General features: G+C 35.0%; 1 protein-coding gene and 1 pseudogene across 1 annotated transcript; one reads left to right on the top strand and one right to left on the bottom strand.

The window, feature by feature from the left end:
* The first annotated feature begins 1,865 nt into the window (after positions 1 to 1,865).
* LOC142616070 (uncharacterized) lies at positions 1,866 to 3,770 on the top strand. The gene is made up of 2 exons (XM_075788956.1): positions 1,866 to 2,543; positions 2,934 to 3,770. The coding sequence occupies exons 1-2, from the start codon at positions 1,866 to 1,868 to the stop codon at positions 3,768 to 3,770; spliced, it is 1,515 nt and encodes a 504-aa protein (XP_075645071.1).
* Positions 3,771 to 4,792: 1,022 nt separating this feature from the next.
* Positions 4,793 to 6,298, bottom strand: LOC142616068 (uncharacterized; annotated as a pseudogene).
* Between the last annotated feature and the right edge of the window lie 10,168 nt (positions 6,299 to 16,466).

The following is a 16,466-nucleotide window of genomic DNA, read 5'->3' as shown; positions in this document are numbered from 1 at the left end:
TTTTTTTCTACACTTTCTTCCATTATTTACAAAGCAAGCGGTATGTATCACTTGCAGTTTTAATCCAACCATCCAATTAGGAAATGCCTCCATCCACGTGGATGGTTAAGAAGGAAAAGCCTACAAAAGCAAGTGTATTGGTGTAGAATCCGAAGGTTTTTTTTTTTTTTTTTCCTTTTCATCTTCTTTTAATTGGACTTTTCTTCTATATATTTAATTGTTATTAAAATAATAAATAAATTATATGAAATTATAAATATAATATAATAAATTACTCCATTAGTAAACCTGATAAAAATATACTACTATATCATGCTAGTCTCATCATAGGTGCTTTGTGAGTGTGATGAGACTTTTTTATTTTTCCGGTTTAGTGTCATAATATTTAAAAGTAAGATAAAGATAGTGTTCTAATTTTTATAATCTTTCTCTATGTAATGTTTTAAAAATTTATTTGTACATGGGATTAAAGTTTGAATTTTTTTTTGAGAGAGTTTAAGAATTTGTATGAGTATATTTTAGTATGTAAGGGGCTGTTTGGTAAGAGTATTTAAATATAGTTTTTTGTTTTGTAATCTATAAAATGGTGGGTCTCACACTTGAATTTATTGTTCGGCTAATATTTTTTAAATACAGTTTTCAAAAAATTGTATCCTATTTTCCTGATTTAAAACAGAATTTTGAAAATGACTTAAGGGGTGTTTTTAGAATACAGAAAATGTTTTTAATGATATAGTTGTAAATAAATTAAAAATAGTGGACCCTATATATTTGTCCAAACTCTTTTATCTCTTAAATTTAGGAGTTTATCTTTATCACAAAAAGAATTCTCACATTTCAAATTTGAAACTTATCATTAAAAATAAAAATAAAAAACATGATGAGCCCTATTCCCTTATCATTACCCACAAAAAAAGTAATCTACAGATTTACACGTTACTTTTTGTAAATATATACTGTATTTTTTTAAATCTCAAAAATAGAAATGGTCTCCCAGACAATTATTTTTGTTTTTAATATTTTGAAAATTGTTCTTAAAAGTGGGAGCCAAACACGTAAAATGTAAAAATTATTATCTAAAAACTAATTTCAAGATCAATTTTTTGAAAAAAAAATTTATACTGTTTTGAAAACAAAAACAAAAATCCTCCTACCAATCAGGCCCTAAAATGATGAAACTCAAACAGGGAATCATGTTATTAATAATAGAGATACGGAGTATATATATATATATATATAAACATGTAATTAGTTGTTTCTTATTAGTATTTTTTTTAGTATTGAAATTTGAGTGATTGTTTGTCTACTATTTAACATTCTTTGATTTATTATTATTTTATCTTAATCATTATACTTTACTATGGTGATAATTTATTTTGAAAATCTAGGTTTATGGACAAATTAAAAACTATTGACTTGTTCTCTTTGTTAATATTGTCTCTTGGTGGTTTAATTTTAATAAATACGTGTTTTTAGTACACATTGAGTTATAAAATATTATATATATATATAGAAATTTTTTTTTTTTTTTGTTTGGCCCTCAAAGATAAATTTCTGGCTCTATCACTAATTGTATTAATTGTCTTGATATAACATCATTGTGAACACCGAGGCTTGAAGAGCAATTGCAACAAAAATTAAGAGCTTAGATACGAGGCAAATTACTGCATTGGTGGTCTTGTAAGTTTCATTGTATCACAACCTTTTCATAGTGGATTTGATGGTCTAGGCTAGACCCCGGGTTGTTTTGTTACTTTGTGAATAATTCCTTGTCTCTTGTGCGTGATTTTTCCTACTACGATTGCTTTTACAGTTTTATTCATATAACAAATAAAATCTACTAATTATCTGAATGTCATATTATCATGGAAATTCGTCAAGCTTATGAGATTGCATCTGGGCAAAAGATAAATAGCGACAAAAGTTCCATTTTCTTCAGCTCTAATACCCCTCATCCATTATGGGAGGAAATTAAGCAGTTCTTCAATGCTAATTCCAACATGCCTTTGGAAAAATACCTGGGTTTACCTCCTATAATTGTTAGAGGAAAGAAGCAAGCTTTTGAGGATATTAAGAGTAAAGTTCAATCTAAACTTGAGAGTTGGAAGGGTAAATTAATATCACAGGCTGGCAGAGAGATTCTTATAAAATCGGTGGCCCAGGCCATTCTAGTTTATGCTATGAACTGTTTCCTTCTTCCTTTGGGGCTGTGTGATGACATTAATTCCATGATGGGGAAGTTTTGGTGGGGGCAGAAAAATGAGGAAACAAAAATACATTGGCTGAGTTGGAAGCATATGTGTTTATCAAAGAAGGATGGAGGTTTGGGGTTTCGGGATCTTAAATGTTTCAACTTAGCTTTATTAGCAAAACAGTGCTGGCGGCTTCTCCACAATCAAGATTCTTTGCTCTATAAGATTTATAAGGCCAAGTATTTTCCCAATAATTCCTTTCTTAAAGCTACTGTTCCGAGTCATTCTTCATATGCTTGGAGGAGTATTACTCATGGGCGAGAACTTATCAAACAAGGGAGTCATTGGAGGGTTGGTAATGGTTCCTTGATCAATATCTAGACTGACAAGTGGCTGCCATCTAAAGCTAATCAAAGAGTCCTCTCTCCTCGTACAATTTTACCACCTGAATCTAGAGTTGCAGACGTCATGGAGTTTTCATTATTTTAGCCTAGATGGAAAACCATGCTCATTGACACTATATTTTATCCTTTTGAAGCCTCACTCAGAAAAGCCATTCCTTTGAGTCCATGAAAGCCTGAAGATTCTCTAGTTTGGACTAGGAACAAAAATGGTGCGTTCTCAGTCAAAAGTGCATACTTTTTACAATTTGAGATTGAAAGAAAGTCCACAGGTAATGAAGCTTCTTCATCCAACTCAGCTTACCTCCATTCTTTCTGGAATGGCATTTGGCCTGCTCAGGTTCCTCCCAAGATTAAAACATTTATCTGGTGGGCATATAATGACAGTTTACCAACTCGTACAAAGCTGTTTGAAAGGAAGGTGTTGCATTCTTTTTCTTGTGTACTCTATAATGAGGAAGCTGAAACTTGTGATCATCTCTTCTTGGAGTGTTCATTTGCTCAAGCCATTTGGCTACAATCCCCTCTATTGAATGATTACAGGCACTACCCGAAAATGAAATTCATTGATGCAATAAATGCTGCCCTTAAGAAATTATCTGCTTTTGTTTTTGATACATTGTGCATAGCTTGCTGGATGATTTGGAAATGCAGGAATAGAGCTGTGTTTAATAATATTGCTCCTTCTTATAATGAGCTATGGACTCGGGCAGATTTGTACAGACTCGAGTTTGTGGAAGTGCAGCAGAAAAACTTGCAGGAAAGCATTGGGAAGGTAGTAAGGTGGAGTCTCCCTCAGTCTAATGGTATGTACGAACTCAATGTGGCTTTCTCTCAATCAAAAAAGTCTTCTTCAATTGGGATTGGATTTATTATCCGGAATTATGTTGGAGAAGTTTTGGCTGTTGTTTGTGATAAAAGTGTGAAGGAGTTGAATCCATTGTGTACTGCTACTTGTGTAGTGAGGAAAGCTTTATTGTTCTGTCAAAGTACCAGCTTTTCCCATGTGCAAGTGGAGTGTAATTTTGCAGAATTGGTGGACTTGCTTAACTCTGACCGTATATGTTCTCTAGAGATGGCGTGGATTTTGGAAGACATTGCTATTATTAAGGATAGTTTTAATTTTATTTCTTTTTCTAGTATTCCTTTACAATGTAATCGTGCTGCACTAGCTTAATTTAGCTAATGCTGCAAGACATAGAAGGTTATTGTTTGGTTAGAAGAATGCCCCTCTTTTCTCTTCCCCATTGTACAAAGTGATATACATCAATAAAGCCTACTATCGTTTCTGCTCAAAAAACTACTTCACTTGAACTTGTTTAATTGATAAAACTTGGCAATAATTTTTTTTTTTTTTTTAAAGAGTTTCAACTTATAACGTCCACTCCTGATAATAACTCTTTATCATTAAATTAAGACACCAGTCAATTTTTGGTGTAGGTTAGGATTGAACCCCAAATCTCTTATACAACCATCAAAGACTTTATCAGTTGATTTAACTGAAACCCACACTTAGCAGTAAGTTGTTGAACATAACTTTCATACTTTGATCAGTAAGCAGGAGAAATTATTTTAATTCAAAGAAAAACCAAACCTTCCGAAAGACTAACATATGTGGTAATTTTTCTGATTGATACTATTTTGCAAAGCGGTAAGTCGAGTCATTTATAGACTTACAAACTCCAAACTAAAAGAAACAACCAAACAATCAAACTGAGAGAAAGAAACAACCAAGCAACCTAAGCAATAGATAAATATAAGCACAGTGCTTATTAACTATATATTACTCAAAGACTTCCAAATTGATAAGGATAATTTCTCACATTATTCAAAAACTCAAACTGATAACAAATGACAGGTAGCATTTGATGATATATTCACAACTAGATGCTTCAACGTACAGCAGCGTCCAGTAGCAACTGTGTGGACATAACGGGTGGTGTTTGGGCAACCACTTTAGTGATGGTGTACAGGAAAAGAGAAAAGACTTCCAGCAGTGCTTTTGGGTTTGGATGCAACAGGGCAAGGGTAACGAGGATGGTGTTGTATTGCGGGAAGGGAACGAAAAAAGAAGCTGACCGACCAGGTTATTAAAAAATTGAGGTTTAAAAGAGAGAAGCTTTAAGTAAAAAGTGGCAAAATGAATTTGGGATTACAAACAGTATCTGGCTTCCAAATGGTTTGGTTTTGTTTTTCTAATTAGGATCCTAGGCCAATTTCTAATTTTATTTGGTGGAGCAAATGATCTAAACACGACAAAGCCATCAGATACAAAAGGGAAATATGGATCCGTAAAGAGGATGCTATTCCTGGTATGAGATAAAAGGGGAGGCTGAGGCATAAGGAGGTTATAATAGTGGCAATAAGAATACTATCGGCAATCCCTAACACAGCAAATATGCCGGTGAAAAATGCCAGCATCATTGCTCCCAAGGCAAAAATGGTTAGGCTAAAGGCCGCTAAGAAAGAAGTGCCGCCTGAAAAAGTAAAATATTGGTCAAACCATACTGGCACGAATAGCTAGATGAAGGCAGAAATAGTAGATAGCACCATGGCTATGCTATTTGAAATAAGGAATGCTTTGAAAGCAACATTTGTCCTCAGAATTGCAAAGCCTTGGTCTGCGCCTTTTTCACTTACAAAACCTCCAGGCACAGTTATTCCTGCTGTAAAGGTCACAGTTGCAATGAGTGCGGCCACAACCAAATGGGCTTCGGCTGCTTTCTCCACCCTAGACATAAACTTTTGTTCGATGATATCATCTTTCTTCACAATCGTGTCCTCCCCTTCGACCTTGACCACTCTCCGAAATGCACGCTTTGATCGACTCAAGTTCCCAAATGCAACTTTCCGAAGGTACAAAAACTGTGCAACATGGAGAACAATAATTCAAGATTGAGAAACAGAAATGTTAGGACATCTGACAATTTATGAAAGAGTATAATTTATTATACACACCCCTCAAAAGTAATTGAGATCGTGACTTCAAGTCATAATTTCTATTGTTTTTGGAGGAGTGTTAAACAGACTATGTGCGACAAGTTTAAGCCTTTATGAAAATACGACATTTGAAAAGGGACACTATGTTCTTGAAGTCCGTAGTAAAAAAATGAAAAACAAGAGTAAAATACAAAGCACTGCCTTGATATTATGGGTGGAAGAGAAAATATTGCATTACCTTTCCAACTCCTATTTCTTCACTGGTTAAAGCAACGTCGAAAGGGTCGAGATTTTGTTTATTGAAGGCCAACTTATCTACTCTCCGGTCATTCATAAGTTTCATTAGGGGCTTGGAAGAATTAGAAGCGTGATGGAGAGCTGTGTTTCCATCGGCATCCTTCTCATTCCAAAGGCTTCTAAAACACGATTTTTCTAGGATGATTCTTACTACACCCCGAGGATGAAATGATTTCACTGCAAAATGGAGTGCACTCCAACCTCTCTCATCATCAACTAGTTCAGAACAATCCGGACAACTTGATAAAATCTTTTCCATTACTGCATAATGGCCACAGTAAGCTGCAATGTGAAGAGCTGTTCTGCCTTTTCTATCTTTCATGTATGCTCCATGCCTATCAGCTTCCAACAATAGCTCTGTTGTACAAAGAGAACCGAAGGATGCAGCCAAGTGAAGTGGAGTCAACCTTGTTCGTCTGCTTGTTTAGTCAGAACTCGGAGGTTTGTGTTCAAAATTGTTCGGGTCATTCCTAAAATAATTGAAAATGTTAGATGCAAGAACTTTCTAAATGACACAGAAGATTTTATGATGACAATTGAGTTAATTTATTATTATAATGCTGTGCCTTTGCTCTTTGAATAATAAAAAATTAACAATAACCTTTACTTAGAGCATTCCCAGTTGGCATGGTATATGTTATATCTTGTCAAGATTTACTATTTCAACACAAAAAAACGTTAACAACAGGTCTGCTAAAGCTAAAAAAATTTGCAATACTGCTACAGTACCATCACAACATTCTAAATCCAAAAATTATAATTTTATTCTACCTACAAAAATCTGCCTTCTCTCTCCACTGTCTCATTCTCTCTCTCTCTCTCTCTCTCTCTCTCTCTCTAGAATATATTATTTTATTATGTAGATATATTATTTTATTGTGTAGATATATTATTTTAATGTGGAGTATGGTAAAATCAAAGTTGGGATGTTGAGTGTATTGTAAAATGATATTGTATAATTAATAAAGTAGTTTTTTGAGATGGTAAAATAGAATATGATGGATTTATTGGATGGGAATGCTCTTAGTCTTAAGCAATTCAATTGTTTTGAGTTCCGCCTATAAATTTATATTTTTCACATGAGATGATATGCAAAAGGCAAATGCAAAGGAAGAGGACATAATGTTTCTACTTTCTACTTATTAACCGATGCCTAAGTGGTGGGTTCCATTTAGCTCAACTTATAAAATCTCTTATCGTCGAATAAGAGATTTCTAGGCAGAAGGAGGCCAAATTGTAGTATTGATACATTATCCATAGTTCATATTAATACAAAATTATCAACTTTGATATATTATTATATTCTTAAACATTAATGAACATGCAAAAATTATATAATTCATTATAAACAAATACAAAAATATCCAATAAAAGAACATTTCACATCAAAATTATGCCTGATGATCTTTCATGGAAAAAAGATAGCAATACAATATATTATCATATAGCAATGCAAACAATGAACAACAGAATCTTAATAAATAAAGAATATGCATGAAACTGATTAAAAAAAATCATATTTGATCTAAGCACTCATATAGTGTATAAGAAAGAAACAAAAATGAAATCATAAGACACATCCACATAGGTGCTTTCTTGAAGGCTAAAATAGAAAATTAAACAAAATAATACTATTGGTAAAAGAATATATGATAATGATTAATAAAAGAGAGAGAGTGAGAGAAGAAAATGCACACATATTCACTTCAGCAAGGGTCAAGGAGATGATGCGCCGGGACAAAAAATAATTAATAGTCATACTTATTTATTTATTTTTTTTTAAGATGACATGAGTTTGTTTTGGTTGTGATGAGGAGAAAGAAAATGGGGCAATGGGTTAGCACCGGTAGCAGCAATAGTAGTAAAAGCTAGTGTGGCCGATACCGTACCGGTACCGGCCGTACCGGCCATACCGGCCAATTTTGGGCAATATCGGCCGGTACAGAAAAAAGCTTTTTTTTTTTTTTTTTTAATTTTTTAGTTTTGTAATTTTTGAATTTTTGTAAAGGCATAATGATAACTTATTTATATTAATTTCTTAGTATTATTTGTTTTCTTAGTATGCAATGAACAACTAAGCTTTCTATTTTTTATATTGTGTTTTTTTTTCTTTTATTTGATACTAAAGTCTAAAACTATGAATAATTTGTTCTGAATTGAGGTAATATTTTATAATAAACTTTTATATTTACTATAATATAAGTGAAATATTATATGTTTATAAACATGGTTATAGAGATTTTGGTGTGTGTGTGTGTGTCTATATATATATATATATATATATATATATATATATATATATATATATATATATAAAATAGCAGTAAACCCGAAACGGTACACCGGTATTGATCGGTATCCGAAATATATCGTACCGGTGGCCAAACCGGTACAGCCTCCGGTACGGTATTGACTTCCTCCATAGGTAGCTTCTTTGAGTTGAGAAAGATGAGAAAAAAAAATTGAAATTATGTTAGGAAATGAGTTGTCAATGATGTTATAGAGTGTGTTATTATCCATTGGATTGATTATAAATTTTTCGGACAATTGAGAAGATCGATTGTTAGTCATTATCCTTTGGACTAACTATAAATCTTAAGAATAATTAGGAAAATGGTAATAAAGTTTTGGACAATTAGGGAGGCCTACCAAAAATCTGTTGGACTAACTAGAAATGTTAGAAATAATTTGGGGGGGGGGGGGGGGGTTGAGGGTGAGGGGCAAGGAGCAATGTGATTTAGCCCCTATCTCTAGAGTTCGATCCCTGCGTGCAAAAAAAAAAAAAAAAAAACTAATTGATGTTCTGATTTGATGATAAAGAGCAATTATCAAAAGTGAATGTTATAAGTTCTAATGGCTAACTTTATTGATATTAGTATTATACTCATGTGGTACACAATTTCTTTTTTCTTTTTTAGATACAAAAACTTAATCAAGAGTTATATGAAACCTAAAATAAATATTTTTAAATTGTAACTTAATTTGAATGATAAAAATATATATTGTAACTTAATTTGAATAATATATATATATATAAGAATAGATTATAAAAGAATTTAAAATAAATAATGAAAATCATCTTACACATTTTGAAACTTTTGATAACTAATTTTTAACTAGAACACCAGTAGAGTTTCACTTCATGTAAACTATTTTAACAACTTTGTAAGGTTTCTAAATTTCAATTTTTAATTTTTATTTTTAATAAAAGAAGTGGACATGACGTTTCTACTTTCTAGTTATTAAGTAAAGCTTGCGGTGCATATATTATATATATAACCCTTTTTTTAAGATAAGGCAACTTATTTTTTGAGAAGAAAGACTATGAAATACGGCAACTTAATCAATAATTATATGTAACCTAAAATAAATATTTTTATTTTATAATTTAAATTAAATTATATATATAGTAGAATAAAAGCACACAAATTCTTGTTAGTTACAAGACAAATACAGAGTGTAAATTGAAGTTTTATCCTACATTCCTATCAAAAGAAAAAAAAAAAAGGTTTTATCATCATATATACATTCATATCAAAAGAAAAAATAGATTATAAAAGAATTTAAAATAATTAAAGAAAGTCATCTTACATATCTTGACACTTTTGATAAATAGGTTTTAACTAGAATAATTTTTTTAAAAGAATTAAAAAAAAAAAATTTCGTAATATAGTTTCGCTTGAAATAAACTATGTTAATTACTTTTATAAACTTATCATGAGTCACATGGCCAAATTATGTCAAAAACCTTTTGATATTTGTAGATATCATATTTTGTTTATTTTCAATTTGCGTGCAAGACCCCGTAAATTCCAAAAAATATCAATTTTTTACCAAGAGACCATGGGATCATCTAGATTAACATGGAACAACTCGTTCGGGCATTAAAGCACTAGAAGTACCTTTTTAGGTCAAATTGACCCCTAATGCCCCTAGTCAACCCTAGGTTAACCAAAAGTCAAAATTGTTCAAAATCATCCCAAAACAAAATTTTCCTTGTTTTTACATCAAACTCGAGCTTGTTAGAAATTTTTGTCAATTTTGACCAAGTTTGACCTGAGGCTGACTCTTAGGATTGCCTAAAAACCTAATTTCGATCCGACCATCAGAATAGGTTGGAACCAATATCATTGCAAAGAGTATCTAATTCCATTTCCAATGACTGCTTGTGGGTCAAAATTAGAGCTAAAACAGTTGAGATACATTGAAAACCGTGCTTGGCGCATTAGCTCACTTCCAGAAGCCATACTTTTTGATCCGACCATTGGATTTTCAAATTATCAAGTGTTATGGAAACTATACATCCATACCTTTCCATTGACACCAAGATCAACTCAATCAGAGTTTGGGAAGGCCTTTAAATGCTCAATCGAAATCAGAATAAAAAAGCAGGGGAAAATGACAGGATTGTTGATGTTAGCATAGAGGCTTGGCGGCCCCTAAGGGTGCGCCGGTAGCTGAAAGGTCACAAAAAAATTATAAAACTTCGAGACCCCTAGAATTGAAAAAAGGGATTTTTGGGCATTGGGAGCATTTTTTATAAACAATTTTCTCTCTCTCTCTCTCTCTCTCCACAAACACCCAAAAAAAAAAACCCTTTGATTTACCTTTTTCCCTATATATCAAGAGGTAGTATTCTTGCTCTCATCTCCCTCTTCTTGGTCCTTGTACCTTGGATTTGAGGTTTAGTGATGTAGATGTATTTTTTTAGTTACAATCTACACCCATTTAATTTCCTAGCTTTTTAATTGCTTCCTTTTACTTTTTATAGCCTGTTTATTGCTTTATTTTGCTTCCTAGCATGTTTTATTGATTTCCTAGCATGTCTTCTGTCTTTCCTAACATGTTTTATTACTTAGATGTTGTTGGCCTAACGTTCTTGGGCTAAGATATGTCTAAATTTCTTGTTTTTGCTACATTTGCCATGTTTATATGCTCTTTGCCAGGTTTATGTGTAAAGCTTTGTTTGGATGCTATGCTTAATGCTTTTTTAAATGTCTTGTTTGTGTCTTTTTCTTGTGTTTGGTTTTTGGGTAAGGTGTAGATCTAGATCTAGAGGTCTAGAACTACATCCGTACACCCAAGTTCAATAAAGGGTTTGGATTAGTTCCTATTTGCATTTTTGTGCTTTATCTACTCTTTTCCAGGTGTTTTTGTTTGGATCCATGCTTGTATGCTTAGATCTCGTTTCTTGCATCCTTGTCATGCTTCACATGTTTGTCTTCCCTTTGTGGATTTGTGTGCTTGCACCTTCAGTGCCTCTTTGTCTGTTTGGTTGCATCTTTTCCCCTTTTATGGCTTGTGTGGATGCAATCCCATGTTGAGATTACATCCTAGTGATGTTGGCTTGGTTGCCACTTGCCTTTCTCTCATTTGTTTAGCTTTGCATGTTATGGTTTCTCGTGTTAGCTTAATATGTGCCTTATAACATAATTGGCTCTCCCCTTTGTGTGATAACATGTTTAGCCTCTTTTGTGCTTGCTTCGTGCCTTCTTGTTTGGTCCCTTGCTTTTGTTTGCATGTTTGCATCCTCGCTTATGTTCATGCGTGTGTCTTTGCTTACTTGTTTGTGCCATCAAGTATATCTCCTACCTGTGATTTCGTGCGGGTTCACGCCTATCTTTATACATGAAATCTCAAGCCCCTTTTAGGAGTTTTGCTTGATGGCACATGTGTCATTTGTACTCCAATCTAATGGAACTATAGACACCAAATCCACATCTACATTTGTCCTTCTAGGAAACCTTTTCTTGTTTGCTTGTTTGATAACATGCTTGTTTGATCATTTGTTTGCTCTTTTGTATGTTCTCTTTACATGTTTGCTTGTTAGCACGTCTCATTTCCTTTCCTTGCTTGTTTGCTTAGTGCTTTCTTTGTTTCTTTGCTATATCTTTTGTTTTTTTGCTAGTTTTGTGTTTTCATTGTTTGTTGCATGTACACATTTGGAGTGCGTGCAAAACTTCCAAAACACAAGCTAAAAGGGGCAAAAATGCAAGTAAAAGGAGCAAGCCCAAAAAGGGAAATGATCAGTAGATTAGGGGGCTCAGCCTCTCCGAGTGGTTTTCTCTCTCTCTTGACCTTTTTTTTAGAACCATGTATTTAGATTAGGACTTTCTTTCTTGTACTTAGCTTGGGCCTCATTCTTAGGGTATGACAATGTCTGATCTTTACTTTTCATGTACCTTACTTAGGCCATACCCTTGGTTGTAGGGAATGCCTGATTTATATTTCGTGTACCTTGCTTGGGCCATACCTTTAGGATTTTGGCAATGTCTGGTTTAGTTTCCCGCTCTGTGTGTTTGCATTGTGCATGTTGGATATATATATATATATATATATATATATATATATATATACACACACACACACACATATATATATGCTAGTTTAAAGATGGTTGTGCACTTTGTATGATGGACTCACGCGGTTAGGAGATTACCCCCTCGCGATCATGGGTGCTCTTGACCTTTGGAGTGTGGGTATGCATTCAAGACAACTACTGTAGATGCATATTCATGCTACATTGTGTGCATGATTGTCGTTGTGTGATTGCCTCGATCCATGTCAACTAGTGGCATTGGTTTCCCCATGTATACGACACACGTCAATTTGTTTAATGCTTTGGTAAAAGCTTCGGCTTACTTTAGTATGAACATACTTACGCATGCTGTATACATAGACACGAAACCTTGCTGGTGCGCTGGTGCGCCATAGCACACTAAACGCAAAACACAGTCGGGTTTTTGCAGTGAAAATAGGGCATCCTTTTGCCATATTCTCACAGCAAAAGCATAGTAAGAATAGTGTTTTGTGTGCTATAACGCACTTGGCCTAAAATGCTACTGAATTTTCATCATGGAAGTTTGGCAACAATTCCAAATGTGCTAGCAAAACATTGATAAAGGCCACATCCCATTCTAAAATCAAACCTCAAAACCCAATTCTTTTAAAGTCCCAAACGTTAATGCCAATAGCTTGTTTTTAATTGTCAATGTCCGACAATTAAGACTTTATCAAAATAAAGGACTATCTTCGGGCAAGCGTTGTGAGGTGCCTAACACCTTCCCCCACACGTAACCAGACTTCTGAACTCAAGAATAAAGATTTTTTACTATTCGTGTTAGATTAGGAAAAACAACAATTTTTCTTAGCCTAGGACTAGTAATAAAATCAAATAGAGTCATGTGACCAATTACACCTTAGAAAAAACCCAATGATTAGTGGCGACTTTACCACCTTTGGTCATAATAGGTTAAAATTGACTTAATTTAGTCACACACCAGAGGTTCAACCTTTTCCTAACCCTCTTCCACAGCACCGAGCTCTGTAAAAGCCAAAAAGGCGCATGAGTGTCACAGCAATGAGTGGTTGATTGCCCTAAGGCATCGACAATACTCACATTTTTTTTATGAACTTGATAAGGAATAATTTTGGGTAGAATGTTTCTATCTCCTTTATTCTTTGGGACGAAAATGCCCTTCGTGTTGGATTTTTCCTTCGGGTTACAAGTCTCCTTTGAGTTTGAAGGCAACACAACACCTTCCCTACCATCCATTCTCATTTGCCATAAGGTAGGAAATTACTCATCAGGTTACTTGATATCGACGATGAAGTGCACTTGGTTCCACACTATTTACGTGCTCCTCACTCATATATCCCTATATGGAAAGAACTTGCACACTACATCCAAAAATCCTTCTACGTATCTGTGCCCTCCCAATATGGCAAGTAAAGCCCTAAGATCTCGGGACATTAAATCCATATCTTCCTTACAAGGAAAGATCCTACGTTCATGGGATCTTGGTTAGCTCTACACCATTATATAAGTACTGAGTTTCCTCTTCTCTAAGGTATGTGAAATTTCCTAGCTCTTACACTTTTGAGTTATTGGAAATTCTTCTATCACTGACCTAACATTCGAAGGGTTTTTGGCTGGCACCCACTAATGCTCTATGTAGTTTCTTCATTCTTTTTGCTCTTCATGTACCTCAATCGCCATGCTTGTAGACGATCAACTCATTGGCGATTTTGTGCATCATTAGAACTTTTATAAGTTTACATTGTAGACAGCCAAAATATGTACAACATTAGTAAACTTACATTGTAGAACACAAAAGTGTACAACAACATTGTACACATTCTGTATTTACGGAGTCTAAATATGCTAATTGGAGAGCTAGATATGCACAAATTTGGAATTTCTTATGGAATAGCACGGAGTATAAGATCAATTCTAGTTTGGTTTTCCTCAATTTTCTAAACCTTTTTCATTTTGAAGAGATGTGGCTATCAGGCAAGGGTTGCTTGAAAACTGTGGAAGTTGTTTGGTCATCCCATAACTGCCTAGATATGGATACTAGAGTAGGGAGAAGGATAGGAAAATGTGGAAAAAAGTTAAAGAGGTGCATCCGGAATCACTTTGGGAATGTGAGAAAGGAGATGCGTTTGAAGAGGAGACAATTAGCTAATGCCGACTTGGAAGCCATAAGAATTGGTAATAATTTTCGGCTTAGAGCTATTAAGGTGGGGTACCTTAACTCAAGCTAAGAAAGTTGGAGGAATGGGCTTCCGAGACTTGAAGGCCTTCAATCTCGCCATGCTAGCCAAACAGGGATGGAGATTATTGCAAAATCAAGAATCTTTAGTGTTCAAGTGCCTCAAAGCACGATATTTCCCATGATGCACTTTCCTGGAAGCAGTTGATTCGCCGAATAGCTCATTTATTTGGAAGAGTATAATGGTTGCCCAACCTATTTTAAAAAAGGGATGTTGTTGGAGGGTGGGAGATGGATTATTTATACAGGTCATGATGGATAGGTGGTTCCCCTATCACCCCACAAATAAAATTCTTGTCCACCTTGTTGAGGAAGAATGAGAATGGAGAGTTTTTGAACTTATAGACCCTGAATTACGGTGCTGGGATAGAGAGCTTATCATGTCGAAGTTTCACAAGGAAGATGCAGAGGCAATTTTGAGGATACCTGAGAGTAGAAGACAAGTAAGGGACTCGGTGATGTGGCTTCACACAGCCAAGGGAACATATTCTGTGAAATTAGGGTATTATGTGGCAATACAAGTACTTAGGGGGGCGGGTTGGACAGAAAGTTTAAAAGGGCACAATGGCCATAAAGTCCGGGCAACGTTGTGGAAGCTCAAGGTGCATAATAAGATCAAAGTCTTTGGTTGGAGGGTGTGTCAAAATATACTTCCAGCCCGAGAAAATTTAGTCCATCGACAAATTATGGTGAATGATACAAGTGAGCTATGCAGGAGTGCTTCTGAAACAGGGGTTCATGTTTTTTGGGAGTGTGGAGTGGCATGGGATGTTTGGGCAAGCAGCTTAGTGAAGTTCCAAAAACATGTGGGGAGTCAACGGGACTCAATGCAATTATTTGAGGAGTTGCAAGACCGGTTGTCAAGGGAAGAATTTGAGCTATTTTTAGTTCAAGCCTGGCTCGTATGGAACCAATGGAATAGGATTGTACACGGAGGGAAGCTTCAGCCACCAGCCCAATTGCACAAAAGAGCAGCTGACCTTCTGGCAGAATTTCAGCAAGCTAAAGAACAGCTAAATGTAATCAGCAGAACTAGCACAGAGAGCAGATGGTGCCCACCACCAAATTCAAACTTAACTTTGATGCAGCCATTTTCTCGGACCTTAAGTGCTTTGGTATAGGAGCTATTATTCGCAATGAAAAGGGTGAAATAATGGGAGCTATGTCTGCCAAGGGTCATCAGGTACAAGATAGCGTGGAAGTTAAAGTTCTTGCATGCCGCAGAGCTCTAGAATTTGCCATTGATATTGGATTTTCTGAATTGGTGATTGAAGGAGACAGTGCATAAGTGCTGAATTTATTAAGGTCCAGGGATACAAATTTGTCTCGGCTTGGTTATATTTTTGTTGATATACAATGCTTGATTGTTGGGTTACATTGGGTAGAAATAAAACTAGTGAGAAGGGATGCTAATTGTGTAGCTTACTCCTTAGCGCGTTATGCGAAAACTATAGCTGAAGATGTATTCTGGTTGGAGGACTCTCCCCCACCGGCCTTGGAGGCATTTTATGCTGATTCTATCCAGTTTTAATGAATGAAATTTCGCAGCGTTTTCAAAAAAAAAAATTTACGACCACCTTGGCCTCGACAACTGTAGGTAGCTATGGTGAAATGTCATAACAATTGTAAGTGCACAATTGCACCTGGACCCAAAGACAATCGCGGGCTCAGGCCCAATGAGCCTTAAACAATACAATTTGTAGAGCGTGGGCTTAAAATCTAGGTTAGAAGTACTGGGAGCTTAATAACAAACTTGTATGTGCAACACTTGTAAACAATGAATGATAATTGCAAATGGGTCTCCTCGGACGTGAGCCGATGACTATTTCTTTATTATTTCTCTTTCTTCCTCAAAGATTACAATTTCTTAATTCCTTTCTTTATTCTCTCCCCCATTTTCTTTGGCCTTTACTCCCCTTTTATACTTCCTTCCTTGATACTTTTCGAACAGTGACTAGAAGTTTCCCCCTCACTGTTCAGGGGTCACCTCCCCATTAATGCGGCCAGGGAGGTAGGTGCAGAGCCTTTAATGCGGAGGTGGCAGCCTTTACTCTTGATATTTTCTTTAATACTGGTGCATC

The sequence above is a fragment of the Castanea sativa genome, chromosome 11 (genome assembly GCF_040712315.1).
Source record: "Castanea sativa cultivar Marrone di Chiusa Pesio chromosome 11, ASM4071231v1".
Lineage (NCBI taxonomy): Eukaryota > Viridiplantae > Streptophyta > Magnoliopsida > Fagales > Fagaceae > Castanea > Castanea sativa.
This window is presented reverse-complemented; position numbering and strand designations above follow the sequence as displayed.